The 24,014-nt window shown below is 56.6% G+C and overlaps 2 protein-coding genes and 1 long non-coding RNA gene across 3 annotated transcripts; 2 read left to right on the forward strand and 1 right to left on the reverse strand.

Moving 5' to 3' along the window:
* Window positions 1–1,689: 1,689 nt before the first annotated feature.
* Window positions 1,690–13,124, forward strand: TMEM222 (transmembrane protein 222). Its single transcript, XM_040619088.1, has 6 exons — window positions 1,690–1,915; window positions 7,589–7,673; window positions 8,951–8,982; window positions 10,538–10,634; window positions 10,721–10,851; window positions 12,020–13,124. Exons 1-6 carry the CDS (start codon window positions 1,722–1,724, stop codon window positions 12,105–12,107), a joined length of 627 nt encoding a protein of 208 aa, XP_040475022.1. The 5' UTR covers window positions 1,690–1,721; the 3' UTR covers window positions 12,108–13,124.
* LOC121099790 lies at window positions 12,380–17,987 on the reverse strand. The gene is made up of 2 exons (XR_005831530.1): window positions 16,508–17,987; window positions 12,380–13,984 (listed from the first exon to the last, which is right to left on the reverse strand). It is a non-coding gene; the product is annotated as an uncharacterized LOC121099790 (long non-coding RNA).
* On the forward strand, window positions 15,551–24,005 carry SYTL1 (synaptotagmin like 1). The gene is made up of 15 exons (XM_040619087.1): window positions 15,551–15,942; window positions 17,996–18,224; window positions 19,227–19,375; window positions 19,570–19,642; window positions 19,735–19,780; window positions 20,211–20,283; window positions 20,543–20,640; window positions 20,775–20,894; window positions 21,078–21,244; window positions 21,492–21,588; window positions 21,927–22,085; window positions 22,317–22,395; window positions 22,504–22,603; window positions 23,364–23,569; window positions 23,777–24,005. Exons 2-15 carry the CDS (start codon window positions 18,034–18,036, stop codon window positions 23,914–23,916), a joined length of 1,698 nt encoding a protein of 565 aa, XP_040475021.1. The 5' UTR covers window positions 15,551–15,942; window positions 17,996–18,033; the 3' UTR covers window positions 23,917–24,005.
* Window positions 24,006–24,014: the final 9 nt, after the last annotated feature.

Below are 24,014 nucleotides of genomic sequence, written 5' to 3' on the forward strand. Positions count from 1 at the left end.
GCTGTAGTGTAGTGAACAAGTAAGAAAAAAGGCAAGATGCAGGGCCTTGTAAGCCATGGTAAGCTATCTCTATTTTATCCTAAGTACAATGAGAAGGCGCTGAAGGTTGTCAGAGTAAAGGTGCTACTTGTGTTAGTACTACCAAATTTGTGGCAGACCCTAAGAAAGACTTAGTTTGGTTGTTTATTCATTCATATATATAGGCACCCACCAGTCCTGTGCTAGAATTATGGATTGACAGTGATGACTGAGGAATACCTAAGGCAAAGACCTTTCTCAGAGCCTGTGATCCGGAGATTAGCTATCATGATTGACTCAAGAAGTAATATAATGCATTCATTCAATGAACGTATGCTGCACACCTCATCTATTCCAAACTCTGTGCTACGTGCTGGTTGTTGCTCTGCAAGGATTACATACTACACATGGGTCATGGGAGAAGCACAAACCTACTCAAAAATTTTGAGTAGGTTAGAATCATTTTCAGCTGTGATATGTGTAAGGCCTTTATAAAACATCCATTCAATCATTAAATCAAGAAACATCTAGTGGGCATCGGCTTTGTACCAGGAACTATGCTAGCTACTGAAGTCAAGGAGCTTAGAGTTCCATAACAGACATACCCCCCAAAATGCATTAAAATATTAAGCGCTAAAAACAGGACAGCAGGCTTTCTATAGATCAGTGTCGAAGGAGGGTAATTCAATGGAAAAAAAAGACGTTTCCAAAAAGACATAGCTCCCATTTTTCTGATTTTGTCCCTACCTCCTTCCAGCCTGATTTTTAGCTGCTGCCTTCCTTCTGGTCCCCATATTTCCCCTTCCCATCCCAGTGGATTCCATTTTTTTTTTTTTTTTTTGCCTCTCTTGGTATCCTTTAAAAAGCTCAAAGAATCCAAGATTTAAGCTTGCCTGCCTTATATTGGTTGTGTGTGATGTCAGACAATTAATGAACTTCCCTGAGCCTCAGTTTTTCCATTTGCACAATGAAGGGACCGGATCACATCTAAGGTTTGTGATTTATTCCAACCAAGGTGATATTCACACTCCTGCACACTGCGCTCTGCAAAGCCTTTTCTTGCTTTGCACGGCTGCACGCATCCCTGCACCCCCACCCCCGTGCCACCTGGCAAACATCAGACAGCTCAACTATCTCCCGGCAAGTCTCCCATGCTCACATCCACACCACCCAGCATTTTAGCCTGTCCTTCCTCTCTGCCACCACTACCTCATGAGCGACCACAGAATGGAAAGGACAGGGGACACAGACTTGGGTTTGAGTCGGGGCCACCCACCTCACCTCTTGAACCTCAGTTTCTCACTTGTAACCTGGGGGAAATACCTAAATTCGCATTTTGTACCAGTCTATGGGGATTAAAAACAATGTATGTCAAGTGCTTGGCACCTAGGAGTGCTCAATGAACAGCGACTGTTCCACACCTCTTGGGAGGCCTCAGCGTACTGAATTATGAAGGTCTTGGTCAGTGTCTCGCGCTAGACTGCGCGCTGCCTGAGGGCATCCCTTCCTCAGCGCTGCAGTGCGGGCGCAAACGCGCGGGGCGGACGGGCGCCGAGGCGGGCGGCCAGGCAGGCCCGGCCCAGAGGGAATGCGGCCCCAATTCCCGGGGGGAAGGCGAAGCCGGCGGACCCCACCTCCGGGAAGTGACGTCACGGGGCGAGGGGCGCTGGAGCAGGCGCCGGCCGGAGCGGGGCGCGCGCAGCATGGCGGAAGCGGAAGGGAGTTCGCCGCTCCTGTTGCCGCCGCCGCCACCCCCGCCCGGGATGGCGGAAGTGGAGGCGCCGACGGCGGCCGAGACGGACAAGAAGCATTTCAGCGGCTCGGGCAGCAGCGCCATGGACGTGGACCGGAGCCGCTTTCCCTACTGCGTGGTGTGGACGCCCATCCCGGTGCTCACGTGAGTCTCCCCCGGCTTCCGCCCGGGGACGGGGAGAGTTGGGCGGCCCCGGGCCAGCCTCCGGCATCGACGTGCTGCAAGCCCTTCCCTCGGGTCCCGCCCGCACCCCTCGCCCAGTCACCAGAACCCCGCCACCTACGCGTTGCCGATTTCTGTTGTCGGATGGGACACGCTTCTCGCCCTCGTTACACACCTGGTTTAGTCAGGGAGAAAGACAATTGTAGACCCGCGGAAAAGGTTCTGTGGCTGGGAAGCACGGGACCTGTGGGCGTACCGAAGAGGGGCCCCTCACCGGGTCTCAGGAGGCCTCTTCATTCATTCAGTACTTTATTCATTCATTGGGCAAATGCTTGCTGATCACTTCCTATACGCAAGACTGAGTCCAGAGGCGGGAGTGGGAGTGTGGCTGGGACCACACTGCCTCCTGAGATGTCAACATTGAAAAGGCCCCCAGAGATCTGGGAGTTCAACCTTTTGTCTCGTAGATGATGAAGTTGGAGATCACACACTGTTTCAGTTGCAAAGCGAATTTAGGTCCCAGGGTATCTGTCTCCCAAAGCAGTGTTCCTTCCATGGCCTCGTCCTTTGTCGGGAGAGAGAGCAGGTGCTCCTGTAGTCCCTTGGCCTTTCAGGGAGGAGGAGCTCCTGGGTCGGGGGAGCTGGTTTGCTCTCCTACTTCAGCCTTGACAACTGATAAAAACCACCCCCACAGTCCTAGACAATTGGCCAAGCTCTTTCACACCCATTTTCTCTGAATTTCACAGTCATTTTCTAAGGTAGGGATTTCTTAGATGATGAAGCTGAGCTTCCTCTGTCCTATTAGAGGTCTTGGTCAGGTTCACACACCAATGAGCAAAGGCATCTCAGACTCAGTCTTCTGACTCCATAACATGCTTTCTTTTGACTACCTCCCTTCACCTGATGAGATAAATTTGTTCCCTCTATCATAAACAACCAAGTGGTGTGGAGAAGGGATCATTTTTTTGGCCTTATATGTTGATGATCCAAAAATGACTTTAATTTTTGTATTATGTTAAAATACTTCATTTGTTTGTGTTTTCAAATGCTTATGCATTTGTTTAAAAGCATCCAAGTCTGAATCCTTTAAAAGTTAAAATTTTAAGAAAGTGTGTTCATTCATTCATTCATTCGGTGTTCTTGTAACACATTTGCTAAGTGACTCCTTTGTCCCCAGAGTAGTTCTAAGTGATAAAGATATAAAGTGACAAGCAGATATGATCCTTGCTGTCATAGAGTTTAAATCCTGGTGAAAGGAGATAGACAGTAAACAAGCTAATAAGAGAACTTCCGGTAGTGATTAGTGCTATGCAGAAAATACAATGTTAAGGTGAGAATAACTGGAAGGGATAATCAGGGAATATATCGGTTTTACTAAAAACATGTCTTCTTTCCTTAAGATCTCTTCGGTTTTTCCTTGTTCCCAGAAACACATTCATAGAGTCCTCTGCTCTTCAGAGAGCTGATAGCAACATGAGGTGGAGGCGCCATGATCCCCAGTCAACTGGGCCAGGAGCAGCTCACACCCCATTTCTGTTCACATCTACGTGCATGTGTTCATCAGATAAATAAGCCATAGCTCCCCTGTCAAACCTCCAGCAGGAAGGGGAGACAGATGAACTAACTATCGTAGTGCATCGTGATGATTGCTGACCTAGAGTGCAGAGCTAGGAATAGATGTGGCACAAGGAACTGTCATCTGTTTTTTGGAAAGGAGATCAGAGAGGAGGCAACTGAATCCAAAGATCTGTCCACCCCCTCAGAGATGTTGATAATTCTGCGTGAAAAGCCAGATAATAGCTACTGCTGCTAATAAAAGCAGCTAAGATTGGATATGTACTCTGTTCTGGACTCTGTTCTAAACATTTTCTATTCATTACCTCATTCAGTCCTTAGGTCAACCTAATGAAAATAGATACTGTCATCCCCATTTTGTAGATGAGGAAATAAAGGCTTAGAAGCCAGCGTGGGGCTCTTTCCACTGAGATAGTCTACCTTACCAGGTAGAGCTTTCCAGGGTCAATAATTCCTTCCCTCCCTCCCTCCCCCCTCCCTTCCTCCCTTCCTCCCTTCCTCCCTCCCTCTCCTCCCTTCCTCCCTTCCTCCCTTCCTCCCTCCCTTCCTCCCTTCCTCTCTCCCTTCCTCCCTTCCTTCCTTCCTTCCTTCCTTCCTTCCGTCCACCCATTCATCCATCGATAGTTATTGAGGATCTAATATGTACTAGGTCTGAGTAGACAGCAGTGCACAAAGAACTGGCTTTGGAGCTTGCCTCATGGAGCTTCAGATTGACAGATCCTTGGAGGTTTCTTCTCTGTGCTTCCCTAAGCTCAGGGGGCTCTGCTGTTGTCTTCAGAACTTTACCTGAATTTCCGATAGCTGTGGTATGTGGGTTACTGGTCAACCAGACCTTCTCCCCAACCAAGATGAAAAGGAACTGGGTGTCAGGCGTGGGGGAAGTGGAGGGATGATTCTGAGCAGAGGTCTGAGAAGCCAGAGGAGCACCCCACTAATTCTGAGAGTGTCCATCCTGTGGCCACCTATAGCTCTTTAGCAACTTATTCTATGCCAGTCAGCCAATTAGATAGTAGAGTATTTCTTGAACACCTCATGGTAACCACTGAGCAACTACCAAATGCAAAAGGAAGTGTGTTAAGCACTTTGCAAGGATAGCCTGTTTCATCTTCAAGAGCCCCACTGGGGTAATTATTCCACCTCTCGCTGACAAAGTTGGGGAATAAGTAACTTTGCTCAGAACACGTCAAGACTCAACCTGGCTCTGACTCGAGCCTGACCCCCTCTTAAATTCAGGACATTCGTGCATTCATCATTTATCAGTCACTGAATTCTTCGCTCCAGCTGCATGCCAGGAACTCTTCTGGGGACTATAATAAATAAGAAATCCCGACTCTCTTGGAGTTTATAACTAGTGAAGGAAGACAGGCCGTAACCGTGTAAGTAAACAAGATTAATTTCAGATAGTGGTCGATACTGGCAGAAAATTAAAGCAGAGAAATGAGATCCGGGGGTTCGTGGGGTGGTGTGTGGGCTACTCTAGAAGGCGTGGCGCAGGAAGACCCCCCAAGTGGAACCAGTTAGCTGAGGCCTAAGTGACGAGAAGCAGCCAGCTGTGCAGAGCTCTGGGAAGTGTTCCAGATGGAGGCAAATGCGGGAAGAGCATTGAGGGAAGATTTGGTGTGTTTGACGACCAGAAGCAGGCAGTGTAGCTAGAAGGAGGGGTGAGGATGATTCAAGAAGGATAAGCAGGGCCAAACTGTTGGAGTTTTAAGTGTAACAGGAAGCCATTAATGGCTGTGAAGCAAGGGAATGATGGAACCTGATTACGTTCTCAGAGACCATTCTGGCCACACCATCCTTTCAGATGCCCAGGCAGCAGACCTAGGAAGGCCTCTGTCCCATCGGTCATAAAACTGCCCGGTGTTTCTTTTAAGAGATCTTTTAATTCATCTGCTTCTCACCACCTTACCACCGATACTCTAGTTAGGATCACCATCATCTCTTTACCAGTGTTCCCAGAATAGCCTCTGAACTGTGACTCTCTCTCCTTCCGTTCTTGTCCCTCATTCTCCAGACACACATACGGCCTTGGCTGCTTTGGAGTTCTGCTTTCACTTGCCCGATGACTTCCTGTCCTTTCGCGGGTCAGGGCTAAAAGTTACCTCCTGTGAAGTTTTTGCTAACTGCTCCAGCCCCTAATAATCGCTTTCCTCGAGCTGCACCTCCGGTTTGCCTTCCCCCTCCTGCGCAGGGTGCAGCTTTGAAACCAGCACTGGCCATGCCCTGGAATGAGTCCTTTTTTTCCCCGGAGTCCTTGAACTGGACCAGTGTGTTCAGCACTGAGGCCCTGTAGCACGCTGGTTCTCACGCTACAGATAGATCAGGGGCTTCTGTATGTTTTGCATATTGGGGTCCAAGCGAGATTTGGTTTGTAAAAATTTGGACTTTAAGTTCCTGGAATACACTGTGATTTTGTCCTTACTGATATCCTTCTACCTACTGTTACTTCATTTTCCTACCTGAAGCAGCCTGCCCTGAAACCCTCCTCTACACACACAGATTGTTGTTTTTTGTTTGTTGTTTTTTTTTTTTTTAAGATTTTATTTATTTATTTGACAGAGAGCAAGAGAGCGAGAGCACAAGCAGGGGGAAAGGCAGGCAGAGGGAGAAAGAGCAGCAGACTTCCTGCTGAGCAAGGAGCGCAACTCGAGGCTCGATCCCAGGACCCTGGGATCATGACCTGAGCCAAAGGCAGACGCTTAACTAACTAAGCCACCCAGGCGCCCCCACACATTGGTTTAAATGCCTCCCCCTCACTTTTGTTTTTTTTTTCTTCAAATTTCCTACTGAGATATACACTGTAAAGTGGACAGATCTTAAGTATATGGCCCGGTGAATTTTTGCGTATGTATATACCCATGTCACCCAGGTGAAGATAGCATTTCCAGTACCCAAAGGACTCCCTTGTGCCAGTTAGCTCTGCCACAGAAATCACCCCTTTTTTGCCCTTGAGCACCATAGATTAGTTTTACCTCTTCTTGTAGTTTGTATAAGCAGAGTATTATGCATGGACTTCCGTAGAAAGTTTCTTTCACTGTCTAATGTCTGAGGATATGTGTTGTGTGTAGCAGAGATGTGTTCTTTGTTCACTGTTACGTACTAGTTCATTTCATGACTATACCCTAACTTCCTTATTCATTTTACTAGTGTTGGACACATGGATGATTTCTAGTTATTTTTAAAATCAAATTTATTGGGAAACGTTGCGGGGCGGGGGGGGGGAGGGAGGCGTTAAACAGGTGCCGGGTATTAAGCAGGGCAGGTGTTGTGATGAGCATCAGCCGTTGTATGTGACGAGTCACTAAATGCTACACCCGAAACTAATATTGCACTGTATGATAACTAGCTGGAATTGAAATAAAAACTTGGGGGGGGGGCGCCTGGGTGGCACATCGGTTAAAGCGTCTGCCTTCAGCTCAGGGCGTGATCCTGGCGTTATGGGATCGAGCCCCACATCAGGCTCCTCCGCTATGAGCCTGTTTCTTCCTCTCCCACTCCCCCTGCTTGTGTTCCCTCTCTCGCTGGCTGTCTCTATCTCTGTCAAATAAATAAAATCTTTAAAAAAAAAAAAAAAAAACTTGGGGGGGGGATTCAACTTTATTGGAGTATGATGTATATACAATAAAGTGCATACATTTGAAGTGTGCAGCTCAGTGAGTTTTGACAAACGTTTCCAGCTGTGCTGCACGAAGGTGCTATGGATTTTCTTGTCCCTGGCGTCGGTGTGCAGAAGCATTTGTTTCTGTTGGGGGTGCACGCTGAAGTGGGGCTGCTGAGGCACAGAGCAACTGCCAGGGTTTGAAGGCTGTAGAAACAATTCCAGTTGCCCCCCATCCTTCCCACACTCCATGTTACCGTCCTTGGGGTTTAGCCATTCTGTGGGGTGCAGTGGTATTCCACTGCGCTGTTCATTGGCTCTCGCCCCTCTTCTGTGCCTCCCCAGCCCACTGGCCACCCTGATTGGCACTCAATGCATGACATTATATTCACACATTCTTACACTGGAAGGAGTGTCCCCAGCGTCTAACCAGCCTAAAAGACCCCCTAAGCTCTGCCCCTTCCCTGTCCTTTTTTTCCCAGGTGGTTTTTCCCCATCATTGGCCACATGGGCATCTGCACGTCCACAGGAGTCATTCGGGACTTTGCCGGCCCCTACTTTGTCTCGGTGAGTTCCCATTCACCCCCCTCTGGTGGGTTCCAAGGCTTCAGTGGAAGGCTGGCTTGTCTTGCCTGAGGCAGCTTTCCAGACTCCCTAAGGCCCAGGAGAATGCAGGTACCAGACAGTCCTGGCCCTGGCCCTCTGCTCTTTACCAGTTTTTGACCCCTTTCCCCCTTCTCTTGCCTCCAGGACAGGCCAGGAGGGCAGTGTGGCCGGAAGGATTCTTAAGTAACTGACCCAGTCCTTTGCCCACCCCTGGGGTACCAAGACATGGGTAGGGGTTAGAGGCAAGAGTGGAGAGTCAGACCATCCAGGAACCACATCTCTGGACCTTCAGAAGGTGGGAGTCACAAGGTGGGGACACAGGGGAGGCTGATGTGGTTCCTAGGGTGTGGCTATGGAGAAGAGGGGGTGGGGCTTATAGGATGAACCAGCTGTGTTCTTAGGTCTGTTTCCTGGGGATGTGCCCCAGATGGGTGCAGTGGGCCTGCTCCAGTGGGCCTGCTCAATACCCGGCCCCTGTTTAAGCGATCCCCCTCCCCTTGTCCCCCAACATCCTGCATGTTGCCAGGATGGAGCTTCATCTTCATTGAAGGCTGGAGTGGAGAGATGTGATGGTACCAGCCTGTTTATATTAATAAATGTCATGACCATCTTAACATGACAAAGGTCTTTTACTCTTATATATTTTTATGGTAATTCATCTTTGACCAGCTCTGTCAGCTGGGTCTTCCTGATTTTGAACCCAGAATCTGCCCCGACCCTTATGCGGCAGATCTAGGGCTTGGGTGAAACATGTCCCTCCTCGGAAGCCTCTCCAGCCTCCTCCTCAACCCCAGGCCTGCTCTGAATGATGCAGTCAGGCCGCCAGACACAGAGAAGAGCCCCGTGTGGGCCACTACTGTTGGGTCAGGAGGTCAGAGGGTGTTGTCATTTATACCACAAAGGAAACTGCCTCTCTGTGATCACTCAGAGGTTGGCCAGAGAACTTGGAGCAAATGAGGGCCAGAGAGGGTGAGAGAATTACCTGGGAACCACACAGAGGGGCCATCATGGCTGGCACTCCAAGTCCTCGGTTTCCGGGTGCAGCACCCTGGGCCCTCCTGCCATGATGCTGCCTTCTCCCAGAAAAGATGCTGTGCCAGCCCCAGAGCAGGGCCCAGACCCCACTTCTGCCCACCTGACCTACCCCCTTCTTAGTCACTGCACTTCCACCACTGACCATGTCCGTCTGCCAGGCTAGATGCAGGTTCTCCACTGACTCCTGCTCTTGTCCTTAACAGGAAGACAACATGGCCTTTGGGAAGCCTGCCAAGTAAGTGATGAGCACCCATGTGACTAGCCCTAGGGCCAGGCCTTCTGGGACACAGTGGGAGTCAGCACCCTGAGGACGGGATGAAGGGGAAGGATAGGCAGGCTCCACCAGAGCAGACAGCCTGTGCCAAGCACCTCCTGCACCAGCCCTTGGCTGCGTTTTTACCCACAGACCATCGAGACTTTGCCTCAGCTCTGCGAGGTTGTATTCAGCTCCATTGAAGGATGAGGAAAGAAATGGGGCTGGTCATGATCACACAGGAAGTGGCAGAGCCGAGATTCACACCTAGATGTCTCATTCCAAAGTCTAGATTCTTCTGCCCCGCGGGAGTGAACAAGTCATTTAAGATGTAAAGGAGGCACTGCTTGGACTTGGCTGGAAAGTTTTGGTTAGAATAAAAGTAATCAGGCCCTCTGGGAGCTATGGTTATGTTTGGGTGTTTGGAATTTTTGGTCTTCGTTCTTTCTTTCTTTTTTCTTTTCTTTTCTTTTCTTTTTTCTTTCTTCTTTCTTTTTAAGTAATCACTATACACAACATGGGGCTTGAACTCAAAACCCCCAAGATCTAAAGTCATATGCTCCACTAACTGAGCCAGCCAGGCACCCCTTCATTTTTTCAGTCTTGGGGGCCCACTCAGCTGTGGGCCTGGTGACAGCATTTCAGTCATCAGTGTGCTTAGAACAGCCCCTGTGGTCTGAGGCTGCCCGGCTAAGTCACGCCCCAGGGAGGTGTTGGTATCCTGCCCAGCGGAGGCAGCCTGGAGCTGGCTCCCTGACCCCTGCTGACTTCCACAGGCAGGTGGGAATGTGGGCCGGGGACCTCTGGGCTAGAAGGCTGCTGTTTGGGGTCAGTTTTTAAGGGCACCCGTTTCCAGGCAGGAGCCCCTGCGCACCCCCAGTTCAGGCCCTGCCTCTAGGCTCCTCCACTGGGCCATTCCCCACTGAGCAGCCAGAGGGCGCCCTGCCCCCCCAGCACTTCCCGGCTGGAGACCCTCTGGGACCTCCCTTGTTCTGCACCACCGCTGTCACCCAGCTTGAGGCCTGTGAGCTTTTAGCTCTGAAGGCTTTTCTTCCACTCACCCCGGTCTCCCGTGTGGGAGGGGGAGGGACAGAGAGCATGCTGCTTGTGAGTAAACTCAGGGTGACCGTCCCCCACCCCGTGGCCCCGCCTGCGTCTCCTGACCCTGTTCCTCCCTCGGACGCCGCCAGCAGTGCCCAGTCACTTAACACCCTGTCTGCGCCTCTCTCTGTTCACGCTCTGCCCTCTGCTGTGTGTGGCCAGCCCCTCTTCCTTCACACTAGACGCAGATGGCACCCCAGAAGCCTCTCATACCCCCCAGATGAGTTAGTCCCTACCTTCCCCAGCATCCACGTGGCACTGGGCACATCATACTGTGTTACGGGTGTCCACTGTGTGGCTCTTGCCCTGGACTGGCCTCACCCCTGCAGCCTCCACACCCACTCAGGACCCTGCCCAGAGCAGGCGTCAGGAACATTTGTGAGGCTGAGTGACGTAAGAGGAGAGCCCGTACCCAGCACCCCCTCCGTCCCCCCAGGTACTGGAAGCTGGACCCTGCTCAGGTGTACGCTAGCGGGCCCAACGCGTGGGACACAGCTGTGCACGATGCCTCTGAGGAGTACAAGCACCGCATGGTAGGTGGGCTGCTCCTGAGAGCAGGCCCCGGGGTGGGAGGTCCCCTGCAGCCCAGCCTGACCCAGCCCCCTTCCCACGTCTCTAGCACAGTCTCTGCTGTGACAACTGCCACTCACATGTGGCGTTGGCCTTGAACCTGATGCGCTATAACAACAGCACCAGCTGGAACATGGTGACGCTCTGCTTCTTCTGCCTGCTCTATGGGAAGTACGTCAGGTGAGCCGTCCACCCGCCGCTCACCCCTGGGGCGGCTGTCTGCCAAGGATCCTGTCAGGGCCGTCTGTGGAGTCCTGCAGCGAACAGGGACGAAGCAGATGCTGGTTGGAGCCGTGGAGGTTCTAGAGTAACTAGCTGAGTTCCTGGTGGGGAGGAAGGTGACTGCTGAAGTCCAGCTCCACCTGGGTCCAAGCCCAGGTCTGTGCGCTCTCAGCCACCTGCCTTGGCCTCTCTAAGCTGCAGCTGCCCTTGGTAAAATGGAGGTGATGAGTCTGGCTCCTCGGAGAGGCTGGGAACCCACAGAGCCCACTGCTCAGGTCAGGTGAACATGGAGACTCTCAAAGGAGGGGGTGGTGACCGCCCCACAGGATCCTTTCCCGCCCTTCATCAGAGGCAGGGTTCTGGGCAGGTGGGCCTTCGCGGTGGCCTGGGAGGACCTTTGAAGCCACAGCCTCAGCCTGTAAGGTCAAAGGCATTATTCCAATTCGCAGGTAAAGGGAGCTCAGAGAGGTTGCGTGATGCACCCACCTGGGAGCCAGCACGCGCCTGGTCTCACTGGGCCTTCTCTCCAGGCTTCCTGCCAGCTGCACGCATCGTTAAGAGCTTCTGAAAAAGAGACTCCTAGGGGGTCTTTTTTTTTTTTTTTTTTTTTTTTAAAGTCCAAAAGCCTTTTTAGAGGTCCCCAGAGAAGACCATAACTGTGGTCACACAGAGACTGAGGCAGAGCCCCGACTCCCAGCCCCTCAGCTCCAGCTGCCACATCGCGCTACCTCTTGCTGATCCGTCCCCTCCCAGTGGGCCTCGTTAGAGGGCAGCCCTGGCTTCTGCACTGAGACCGAAGACCTCCCCAGAGAGGTGATTGTAGATGGGGCAGTGAGGCCCAGAGAGGGTGGACACATCTCTTTACTGCCCAGGGAGGTGTCGCATGTCTACCAGGAACCCAGAACAGCCCCTGCCCAGGACTGTAATTGGTGGCCCCGCATAGTCGGTGTCGAGCCAGGCTGGGCCTGTTCCCTTGACTGACCAAGTCTGGGGGTGAAGGAGTGGTTCCAGGAGCTTCCTTAGGGGCAGCAGCCCCATCTGGGTCAGTGGGCAGACAGGGCTCTGTGAAATACACCCCACTCATTGGGCTCTTCCCATTCGGACGCCCCTCTTTCCTCTCTGTCAGTGTCGGGGCCTTCGTGAAGACCTGGCTGCCCTTCGTCCTCCTCCTGGGTATCATCCTAACAGTCAGCCTCGTCTTCAACCTCCGGTGATGGCCGCCTCATGGCCCTGAACCCACCAGGTTCCTGAGGAGGCAGTCGCCACCCCTTTTGGTTCCAGATTCTTTCTTCTCACCCCAAAAGGCAGGGATGGCTTTGCTGGTTTTGATGCCGGGGTCTGGGCTAGATGCGGTGGAACAAGGGCTGAAGATGAGTGTGGGGCGGGGGGTGTGCTTGTTGTGTCTCACCGGTCACTAAGAAGCTCCCTGTCCCCTCCTTCCCAGGCTTGTGACCCCTGCCCTTGAGGCACCCTCTTTGTTCATCTGTTGGAAAGGCCTTAGCTTCCCTCTGTAGAGCTGCTCCTGCCACTGCCTGCTGGGCTCCCTCTGCCTCAGCCCAGTGCCCGGTGGGGAAGGGGAGCACATTTGGACCACCGGACAAGGCAGCACAGGGGCCAGAGCTGGATTTGGAGCGCATCCGCCTGCCAGGGCTCTGGTCCCAGGGTGGGTGGAGTACACTAAGAAGTCTCCAGAAGCTGAGCTGCCCTGGGACCTTCACCACTAGCCTCTAGAATGGTCTAGTAGGGCTGGATGAGCCCCCAGTCACATGTCTGCCGGAAGCTGCACTAGGGGCAGTTTGCACCCCATCTCCTGGTGTCCTCCAGCCCATGCAGCCCCTGCTTCCTCCTCTCCCTCGGCTTCCCAACACGTGAGCCCATCTTCCCCTGTAGTTGGGGGCCGGGGCTTCCCCAGCCAGCCTGGGGAGATGAGTGATGCTGACATGCCCAGAGTGACCCCCTGTAGACCAGAGCAATGTAAACAGTGCTTGGCTCCAGCCCCAGGTATGGGCCTCGCATGGGCACACTGGTGACGGCGCCCCGTGGGTCCAGGATGCCGGGGGCCATCAGAGCAGCCAGCGCCGTCAGGGAGCTGGAGGGGAGCTGTTTCCTCCCACCTGCCACAGCTCCCCTTAACCTCAAGTTGTGGGAAGGGCGTGTGCGGCCCCTCACCCCTGCTCGGCGGATTCCTTGCACAGGGCTCCCTGGGCAGGGCAATAAAGAGTTTGACTCCAGACAGCGTCTTGTCCTTGTTTTCTTCCTTCAGCGGCCCCTCGCCCCTTCAGCTTGTTTCTTCTTGCCGCCCTTGAGTACCTCTGCCCCTTGGGAGGGCTCTGGTTGCCAGGGCCATGGGTGAGTCCTCGTCCAGTGCCTACCTGAGTCAGCTTACAGGGACGTCCGCCTGCCCTGGGTACCTCCTGCCCCGCCCCAGGCTGTGGGAGCTCCCCACCCTTCCAGATCCACCATCCCAGAGCTTTCTCAAGGCAAGTGAGTATGAAACCCTCTCATACTCCATTGGGAAGAACTGGTGGCAACATTGGGAGGTGGGGCTGTGCAGACCAGCACCCTGGACCTGTCCCCTTAACGAGGGGTGCAGAGTCTGGGGTAGGCCAAGAGGCTCACCCCAGCCCCTGGCCTGTGCCATATCCATCGGTCATATTGCCACATTCCTCGTGCTGACCCCCAGTGATCATGTCACTGCCCTGCTCCCCAGCAAGACAGCAGAACTGCTCGTTTCTGGTCCTTAGCTTTCCACCTTTTGAAATTGTGGCCCTCCTTTCCAAGGCTTGGCTTAAAAGGCTTGGCTGCTTCCTTGGTGACGTCTTTCCTAACCTTGCTCTATGGCATGTGTCATTTTAGTTGAACTAGCAAAGGATTTGGTCTCTGAATCCTGAGGCTCTTGTGTTCCTCCTGATGGCAGCCTTGAGGACAGCCCTAGCTGCTGGCCCCCAGGGCCCTGGAGGGGTCTGTCAGCTCATCCCAGACCCTGCAGTGCTGAGGTTTCTCCAGGGCAAGACAGGTGCCCCCTCCGTTCTTTGTAGTAATTCCATTTTCAAAAATCCGTTTTGCATGTCGGGATCCATCTGAGAGTTGGCTGCGGGGAGAAAGAGGTCCAGTGTGGAGGACAACCACAGCGAAACGGATAGACGAAAGCAGTAAGGGCTGCTCCCACCCGGCAGAACTTTAGCCTGGGCGAGACAGGATATCAGGAGGTGACATAAAAATCCCCGGACTCCTGAGTGCTTACTGTGTGCTAGGCCTTGTAATAAGTGTCATTTATCCTCACCACAGCCCAGGGAGGTCGATGCTATCGTCCCCATTTTACCGATAAAGTAAGCACAGAGAGGTAAAGTGATTTGCTCAAGGGCACAGAACTTGGAAGAGTGCAAGCGTGTTCAAGCCCAGTAGCCCACTTCCAGAGCTCCACTCAGAACCAGCTTGTGGCCGGAGCACAAGGGGTAAAGCGGGGAGGGGCTGTTCTCCAAAGGCCTGGCTGCTGTGACCAAAGAGAAGGACAATGGATGCTGGAAGCAAGCCAGGGGACACTCCTTAGAGCAGTCCCAGGAGATGGCTGCTGTCACTGCCCTTGGTTTATGAAGGCAGAGAGTGAGGCTTACAGAGATTGTCACTGATCCAAGTCCACGGGGGAACCATGTGGCAGAGCCAGAAGTTTAAGCCAGACCTGTTGGCCTCCAGGCGCCTGCCTCTTCACCTAAGCGCAGTGCAGTGCACGGAGGCAGGGGAGTCCCAGGAGGGCAAGTAGGGAGAGCACTCCTGCAGCTGGGGATTAGGGAGCACCAGCAGAAGCAGAGTCTTTGGGTAGGCCTATAATGATGTGGGAGACAAGGACATCAGAGCTTCACTTATGGGGTGGGGGCATCTGGGGGTCAGGCTGAGGAGTAGGGCAGCCCAAGAGTTAGTCGAAGTGTCTAAGGGAGGCTGGGCTGGTTGGGAGCACTTTTGTGAACGAGCCAGAGGGTCACCCTGGTTGTCTGCGGCACCTTCCAGAGCTAAGGAATGACAGATAAAAGTAGGGCACTGAAAGGTCCCTCTGACAGCCTTGCGCTGGCAAGACTGGAGGGGCTGAATGGAGGCCAGGAGACGGGGAGGAGGAGGGTTTCAGAAGAGGCTGGCCCAGTACAGACACCTGGGCAGTAGGGGAGCACCAGCAATGGGGGACAGATGGGGACAGGAGGGGGGCGGTCTGGGCACTGGCAGCAGGCAGCAGGAGGCCGGGGGCTGTTCACAGCAGTGGAAACTTGGAACTAAGAGAAGATTTGGTTGGGGGTGGAGGATACAGAGTTAGGGGACAGCACGGCTGGGCTGTGGCCAGCGCTTCCCCGGAGGTGCATGTGAACAGGGAAGAGCAGTGGTTGTCAAAATGGATGGATGGAGAGGGGCCACCAGTTTCCTTCTATACGCTGGCCAGTCACTTTCTGGTCCCTGGGAATAGGCTCTTCACACCTCCACCCATAGTTGCATAGGAGGAAATTGCAGCTCAGCATGGTTGAGACACCTGCCTAAGGTCACACAGTGGCAGAGGAGGAACTCTACTCGGTCATCTCACTGAAGTCTACAGTCCTTCCTTGACCCTGCTTCTTAGAAAGATTTCTAACCTTGCTTTCAAAGCAAGTTCCTATCAGCAACTCAGCAGGTGGGGTGGGACGCCGCCCATCCTACAGATGAGTCCCCCCCAGGCTCTGAGGGGTTGGTTTCTGCGCTGCTCACAGGAGTTACAGTGAGTCTGCAAAGGAGCTGGGGCCAAGCCCCAGGTGTCTCCTACCCACCAAATCAGCTCTGGGTTCTCTGAAAGCCAAGGAGTGGGTGCACCCCCAGGGTGCCAGGAGTCCAGGCCCGGTTTTGCATCAGGCCCTGCTCAGAAGGTGTTTCCTCCTCCTCCGGGGCAGCTCGTGGGGCTGGGCCGCTGGTTGAGTCAGCCTTAGTCCCTCTCTGCTCTGCTCCCCAAGTTCAGCTCTGAAACTCGGCTGCCAGGAGTGCAGGAGAGCCCAGGTCACCCTGCGACGGTGTCTCATCCATACTGGACCCCTACAGGTAACACACCTCAGGGCCAGCGTTCCCTGCCAGTGTCCCAAGGGGCAGACATTGCCACCTGGTATGCTGGGTACCTTCTGGGGCCTTGGGGGTCGGGGGAGGTGGGAGTGGGTCTGGGACTGGAACATATTGACCAATGGGTCTGTCCCATAGTGTTGAACCTGGGTGGGGAGGACCGGACACTGTACTCTGCCTCTAGAAGGAGAAGGAACTACGGGGCGGGGGGTGCTACTGGGGACTCTAGGCTCAGTTGCCCCCAGCCCAGCCCAGGCGGACCTGCAGGACATCCCCCACCTCCACACTTCTACACACACACACCCCGGTGGTCCCCGGGGCCCCAGAGCACGCAGCACGACAGCCCAGAGCCACATGCAGCAGAGGGTAAAGTACGCGGCGTGTACCCCACCGTGCTGTCACGCAGAAAGTCACTGAACGCAGACAACAGTCACCCACGCGGCGTCACATTGTGACATGATGCACCGACACACAGGCAGTGACACAATATTCACACCCACAAAACAAACAGCCTCACAGCCGCCAAGGTGTGCGGAGCTGTGCGCCTTACCAAGCCTCTCGCCAGGGCACGATGTCACGCAGCCTTGGGCCCCAGGCCACAGAAGAGCCCCCGGCCATGCGCGGCCCCAGCACTTTGAACACAGCAGATGTTCAGGAAATACTGTTAATACGGGGCACACAGGCGTTCACGCAGGATTCTACGCGGTGCTCTGTAGAGACAGCAACCCCAGCCCCCGGGCGAGGGGAGGGCAGCAGAGGGAGAAGGTGCTCTCGGGCTCACGAACTGACTCAGCCGGGAGGGCACAAGCCAGGACTTGCCTGCCAGAGAACCCTCTTCCCCTGCCTGGTGCCCTGAGCTGGCATGGGAGGGGATGGGAGGGGCAGCAGGGGAGGAGAGAGCGCCCAGTGGGCTCAGGCCCTGCCTCCGCTCTGCCCACGGCTCAGTCGTGGGCTCCTTGCCACGTCCACATGCCCCTCGGAGCTGGGCAAATGTTTTCCTTCCGGGGTCACCATGGTACCTGAGCGGCCTGAGCTGCTTTGCAGCACTTGGCCTCCACCGCTGGGACCCCGGCCAGGTCCTGGCTCAGGGGAAGGGGGAGAACCCATGTGGCCCGAGCAGAGGGGCCCAGGGGCTCCAGGCAAGAGGGCAGGGCTGGTAGCAGGGGCATCCCTGGCTGGAGGCCTCAGTGGGAGTGGGTACGACGGTTACCTCAGGGGGGAGGAAGTGCGGGTGTGGGCTGGGGAGGAGGTTGCCTCAGACAGGAAGGCCAAATGGGCCAGGGCAGGGCGGAGGTGAAGGGTGGAGGGAGGGAGCCCATATTGGGAGGTTCCCAGGGAGGGAGGGGGGCGGTGAGCAGATAGGTGTGTGTGTGCCTGTGTGTCTGGTGTATGTTTGTGTGTGTGCCTTCCCCATGTGTGTGCAGGTGTCTTTCTGCCTTCAGTTAATCAAACTTTTACCAACCGTCTGTTGTGGGCAACGTATGGGCTTCTGGGGTGAGGCCCTGTCCCTGTCTTCAAGGAGCTCACAATCCAGTTGGTGGAGGGGCAATGTGTGTGCCAAAGTCAGTGTGATTTGTGTGTATCTCGGGTCATGTTTTTGTCCCGAGTTGTACATTCTGTGGGGCCTCGCGTGCAGGTTTCAGAATATGCCAGGCCCATCCCCTGGTGTGGCCATGGGTCTGGGACTAAGACCGCCTAGGGTCCTTGGTGGAGGACGGGTTCGCATGCGCCTGTCTATGCAGGTGTATCCAGGCTCCCGTGTGACCAGGTGGACATCTCACTGCGGGTGGGTGTGTCTACACGTGTCAGTGCGTGTGCCTGGATGGCTCTGCATATCTTCAAGGGTGTCCGTATGTCCGCGAGCCAGTGCGTGCAGGTCCGTGGGCCCATGGGTGTATCTCGTGCCACCTTGAGCTCAGCCTTCCAGGAGCCGTACCGTGCCCGCCACCTGGGCATGTATGTGGGCAAAGAGCAGTCAGCTCCAGGATGTGCCCTGTGTTGGGGCAGGGCTTGACCTGCCCCCTTGATCTGCCCCCAGGTCGCCACGTGTGCCCAGCTGGGGCACTGCCCCAGCTGATGCCCCAGAGGGGCCACCCATCTCAAGAGGGGCTCTGGGCCCTGCCCAGCCTCCACATGGCGCACGAGCCAGAGCCTGAGGCTGAGGGACTGTTGGACCTCAGCTTCCTGACAGAGGAGGAGCAGGAGGCCATCGCCGATGTTCTGAAGCGAGACGCCCACCTTCGCCAGTTGGAGGAGGGCCGGGTCAGGTGAGGCAGGGTGGGGAGCCCGGGAAGTCCGAGTCTCGGGCGCTGGGAGCCCAAGTGCGCCCCTGCTGCCTCCCGATGTGTGGCCTGTCATAGCTGGCTGGTTCCTGTTTTTGCCCATTGGTCACCCCCGCCCTTAACCAGCACAGCCCTCCACCTCCCCCAAGGTGGCTGCACCAGCTCCCTGACCAGCCTTCCTGCCTCCAGCCTTGCCCTCTTTGACCCGCTGGTCATGCAGCAGCTGGAGCTCCCCAGATCTGTCCTTAATACCACTGCTGAAGCCGCCCATGGCTCCTCAGCACCTCGTGTCCGGGGCAGGCCCCTAAGGGTGCTCCGCAAAGCCTCCCTGAGTAGTCCCTGCCAGACTCCCCAGTTCCATCCTCCACCAGTAACCCCCCACCCCTGACACACATACCCAGAGTGTCAGCTAGAGCCACTCCAGGGCTTCTGAGTCCCTGAACACACCCTTCACTTCTATGCTGTTCCTTCTTCCTGGAAGAGCGCAGTGACAGAGGAACATGAGACTTACAAGTAGTGTTTGGGGACAGAAAGACACCTCTTAGCTGTGTAACCTTGGGCAACTCACCTGACCGCCCCAGCACCACTCCTCATCTGTAAAATGGGGCTAAGGAGCACTACCTCCTAGAATCAGGAGGAGGGATTATGCACAATAGTCACTTAATGAATAATAATTATTCTCCTTCTCTGCCTGGAGAACTCCAATTTGTCCTTCAAGAAGCAATTCAAATGTCACCTACTCTGGGAAGCCCTCCCGGATTCCCACAGGCAAAGCTGGCCCTTCTCACATCCATCATGGTACACACCTCATTATAGTGTACTTGTCTACTCTGGATCCAGTCTCCCCATCAACCTGAGCTCCTTGATCCAGAGTTAGGATTGAGTCTGATTTGCTGTTGTGTCTGTGGCCCCAGGTACAGGGCCTGACACAGAGTAGGTGGCAGGACTGTTGGTTGGGTGACAGCCACGCCCTCCCCCATCCTCCAGCAAGCTCCGGGCCTCGCTGGCAGACCCTGGGCAGCTGAAGATCCTGACAGGAGACTGGTTCCAGGAAGCACGCTCACAACGGCACCACCACACCCACCTTGGCTCTGATCTTGTCCGAGCCTCTATCCGCAGAAAGAAGAGCTCCATGGGTGAGAGGAGTTCCCTGGGGTCAGGCGGGCTTCATACAGCCCAGGGCACAGGAAGAGAGGGCCCCTGGTACTGTGTGTTTTGGGGCGGGCACTGCCCCTCCACGAGCTCCGGGAGGTGAGCGAGCATCTCCAAAGGCCAGACTTCCTGAGACTGAGGGTTCACAGAACTCTCCCCCCACCCGCACCCCAACCAGGACACCGGGCTCCAGGCAGCCATGGGGAGGCTGAAGCTGCTGAGAAAGAAGCGGAAGAGGAGCTGGAGCCCAGGTGAGGAGGCCTGGCAGGCCTGGCAGGGAGGGGAGGGTGTCCACCAGTCCCCTGGGGCCTCTCCCCTGACAACCACCTCTCCCTTCTCCTAGGCTCCCCATGGACAAGGCACCCGAAGAGACGCTCGGCAAGGCTGAGGTAAGAAGTGGCTGAATGAGCTAAGGAATGAGCCTGCCATGCCCCTGGAGTAGTGGTGGGGACTGGACACCCTGGTCTGCGCTGCTGTCATCCTCCTCTCTCCAATGGGGACACGGACCTGGCCTCTAAGGGAATCTCAGAATCCGGCTATTCAGGGTGGTGGGGGACTGAGCTGGGTGAGGTTCAGGACTCTGATACTACTGTCTGCCACCAGTGGGACCCTGGGAGGCAGGCAGGGCAGGCCCAGACTCAGGGGGTGTGAAGCACAGACCCGACTGATTGGCCCTGCAGCTGGTTGCCAGCCCTGCCTGCAGGGCTGTGCTAAATCGACCTGGGGTAGCCAGCTGGAGCCTCCGGCCTCTGACCCCATCGTGACCTTTGACTTTCATCAAAAGTCCCCACTGTGACCTCTACCCCTTGCTTCTTTCAGAAACCTGAGATCCCCTCACCATGTGTCCCCCTAAAGGCTTCCGATCACGAGGAAGAGCCCCATGCCCAGGAAGGTGAGTGGGAGGGTGTGTGTTGGGGAGTACAGAGAGGTCTCAGGGACCAGAGGGGGCTCTAAGTGACCCCAACCACCTGTGTTCACCTTCCTTCCCCTTCCCGCTCTCTCGTTGGTGTGTGTGTGGTGTGTGGTCTCAGGGGCTTCCCGCAGCACTGGGGCCTGAATCTGCAGGTCACCAGGGGGTGGCAAACCAGTCGCTCCAAATCTGCTTAGGGGCGGGCAGGAGAGGGCCACGCTCAGTTTATGCCCCACCCCAGCCCCGGGCCCCCGAGATCCGCAGGTCTTTGCGAAGGAGGCGGACCTGGAGCCGGAGCCGCGGTCGCGGGGAGCGGAGTCGCCGCCACCCCCAGCCCAGGTAGGCGGGCGCGGCCCGCGGCTGCTCCCAAGACCCGGAGCGGATTCTGGGCGGGGAGTGCCCCTGCCCCAGGCTGAGAGCCGTCGGAGGAGGGGCTGGAAAAGAGAAGACGCCCAGTCACTTCCCGCCCCCAGACCCAGACCCAGCCGGCGCCCGAGATCCTGGAGAACGGGGAGGAGGCTCCGGGGCCCGGCCTCTCACTCGACCGCATGCTCAGCAGCAGCTCCTCCGTGTCCAGCCTCAACTCCTCCACGGTGAGGGGTGAGGGCGAGGGCCTGGGGACGGAGGAGACGGGTGGGGGACGCCTTTCCCCCATATCCCCACGCGTAGCCCCGGCCTGACCCCTCCCTCGCCCCCTGATCTGAGCCCCCCGCCACCCTCCCCCCGCCCGGACCTGAGCCCTGCACCCCCGCCCTGACCTCCACCCCCGCCCGCAGCTGAGCGGCAGCCAGCTGAGCCTGTCCGGGGAGGCCGAGGCGGGCGCGGTGCAGGTGCGCGGCTCTGTGCACTTCGCGCTGCGCTACGAGCCGGGCACCGCCGAGCTGCGCGTGCACGTGATCCAGTGCCAGGGCCTGGCGGCCGCGCGACGCCACCGCTCCGACCCGTGAGTGCCAGACCCGCTCTCACCGCCCCACCCCACCACTCCTCTTGGCCTGGCTTCCTCGTCTTCTGAATGGGAGTATCAACGTCCTCGGGAGTCATGGGGGTCGAATGAGATAACTCCTGGAAAGCGCTTCATAACGGGAACCTATCCTCTGGGCTGGGACTGGGGAGGCCCCCTGGGTAGGAGGGTAGGAGCTGGGAGGGCCCCCCATTAAGCTCCGGTCCTCCCCTCCCCTCCCACGTTCCAGCTATGTCAAAGGCTACCTCCTCCCGGATAAGCAGAGCAAGCGCAAGACGGCGGTGAAGAAACGGAATCTGAACCCGGTCTTCAACGAGACTCTGAGGGTGAGGCTGCGATGACCGGGCGGCCACCCATTAATGAACAGGACGCCCCTTCATGCGGGGGCCGGGTGGCACGGGTACCAGAGTACGGTCGTAGCCCGTCGCTCGGATCCTCCGCTGTGCGGCAGGAACCGCAGGGAGGCCCTCGGTCCGGGCGTTCTCCAGTGGGTCAGTCTAGCGGTGGGCGTGGCGCCAGTCCGGAACCCCATTAAGGCCCTTCGGGGCTCCCCCGGATTCCCTCGTGCGAGGAGCGCGGTAGGACTAGCCCCGGCCCACACTCCCGCAGCGCTGAAGCCGGGGCCAGCCGCCGTGGTCCGTTAAAGCGCACCTCCTGTCCCCAGTACTCCGTCCCGCAGGCCGAGCTCCGGGGCCGCGTGCTGAGCCTGTCCGTGTGGCACCGCGAAAGCCTGGGTCGCAACATCTTTCTGGGCGAAGTCGAAGTGCCCCTCGACACGTGGGACTGGGACTCTGAGCCCACGTGGCTCCCCCTGCAGCCCCGGGTGAGGCAGCCGGCACGGGTGGGGAGACCCCACCGCGCTTTCCCCCAGCGCCCTCAGCCTCCGCCTTCCGCCGAGCCTCCCCCGGCCTCGCAACCTCAACCGCCCCCGGCGGCCGGTTCGGTCCTCCCCGCCGGCCGCGGCCCATCCGGGTCTGGCGACCCCACCCCTTGACGGCGCCTTTCGCTGGGGCCCGCTCCCGCCCCTGACCCGACCGCCTCTCGCCTCTCGCAGGTCCCGCTCTCCCCCGACGACCTCCCCAGCCGCGGGCTGCTCTCCCTGTCCCTCAAGTACGTCCCCGCCGGCTCCGAGGGTGAGTGACCGCCCCGCGAAGGGCCACGCTGGACCGGCCCCGGCAGGAGGGGGCCTACGGTCCCGCGAGGGCGTGGGGCGGCGGGGCCTGAGCTGAGCCTCTCGGCAGGCGCGGGACTGCCCCCCAGCGGGGAGCTGCACTTCTGGGTGAAGGAAGCTCAGGACCTCGTGCCGCTGCGCTCAGGCACCCTGGATACCTACGTACAGTGGTGAGGGGCATCGGGACCTCCCGGCTTCCCTTCCTCCACCGCCACCGCCCCTCCCCCCAACGCGCTCTGGAGCTCCCCACCTCAGACAAACCCCTAATCAACCACCCTTGGTCCCCCGCCCCAGTCTGATCTTTGACCGCTGTGCAGGGGTGAAGGGGACAACTTGAGCAAAAGCCTGGAATCAGGAAAGTTAAAGACATCCTTGAGGAGCTGCATTTCAGAGTGACTGGCACCCTTAGGACTTGGAGAGCTGAGGCTGGGACCTGTGAGGTCACAGGGGCTCTTCCGTGAAAAGACCTGGAAGGCCAGGCTGTGGGGCTTGGCCCTGAACTTGCGGTTCAGTGCCTGCAGGGGCTACCCCCCACTCAGAGAGTGGGATGAAGTTAGGTGGATCAGGTTGTAAGTTCCCAGCCCTGATTCCACACAGACGTTGTTTTGCTTTTACTGCTGAGTAATATTTTATCTCGAAGAAAGGGTTCTGAGGCTTCAAAAAGTTTGGAAACCACTTCTGGGGGCAACAGGGAGCCAATGAAGGTCCCTGTGCAGGGAAGTAGCAGAACTGTATTTCAGAGACATTACTCTGGGGTCCTGGGAGGTGGCTGGCCCAAGAGTCCATGAGTAGTGAAGTTAGAGGCCAGGTCCCAGGCAAGAGCCAGAGGACATGGACATTGTGAGGGAGAATGGGTAGGATGTGGTGACTGGGTGGTTCTGGGGAGCGTGAGGGGATAGCCACTTGATCGGCAGCCCACCTCCCCCACAGTTCAGTGCTGCCTGATGACAGCCGGGCCAGCCGCCAACGGACAAGGGTGGTACGACGCAGCCTCAGCCCTGTGTTCAACCACACCATGGTTTATGATGGCTTCGGGCCTGCTGACCTATGCCAGGCCTGTGCTGAGCTCTCCGTCTGGGAACATGGGGCCCTGGCCAGCCGCCAGCTGGGGGGCACACGCCTCAGCCTGGGCACTGGTGAGTGGGGCAGGGCCCTGGGGAGACCTGATGCTGAGGGACACGGGCTCAGCGTGTGGCCTTGGGTACTTCTCCACCCTTTCCTGAGCTTTGGTGTCCACTGAGAACTGGGAGTGGCAGTGCCTAATCTGGAACCCGGCAGGTGCTCCTTGGGACCTAGGGTGTCCAGTGTGACCATGTCCTTCACCCCCCTCTGCACGTATCCAGGCAGCAGCTATGGGCTCCAGGTGCCCTGGATGGACTCCACACCAGAGGAGAAGCAGCTGTGGCAAACACTCCTGCAGCGACCGTGTGAGTGGGTGCATGGCCTTCTGCCCCTCAGAACCAACCTGACCCCCAGGACATAGCTGCCCTCTGAGCTCCACCCAGCTCCTCTCTGGTCCCCCAGCTCAGGGCCTGCCCTTGGCTAAAACCAATAAAGTCTGTTCTAAGGGCAGCAAGGGCT

This window comes from Ursus maritimus, unplaced genomic scaffold, assembly GCF_017311325.1.
Source record: "Ursus maritimus isolate PB19 unplaced genomic scaffold, ASM1731132v1 scaffold_32, whole genome shotgun sequence".
Taxonomy (NCBI): Eukaryota; Metazoa; Chordata; class Mammalia; order Carnivora; family Ursidae; genus Ursus; species Ursus maritimus.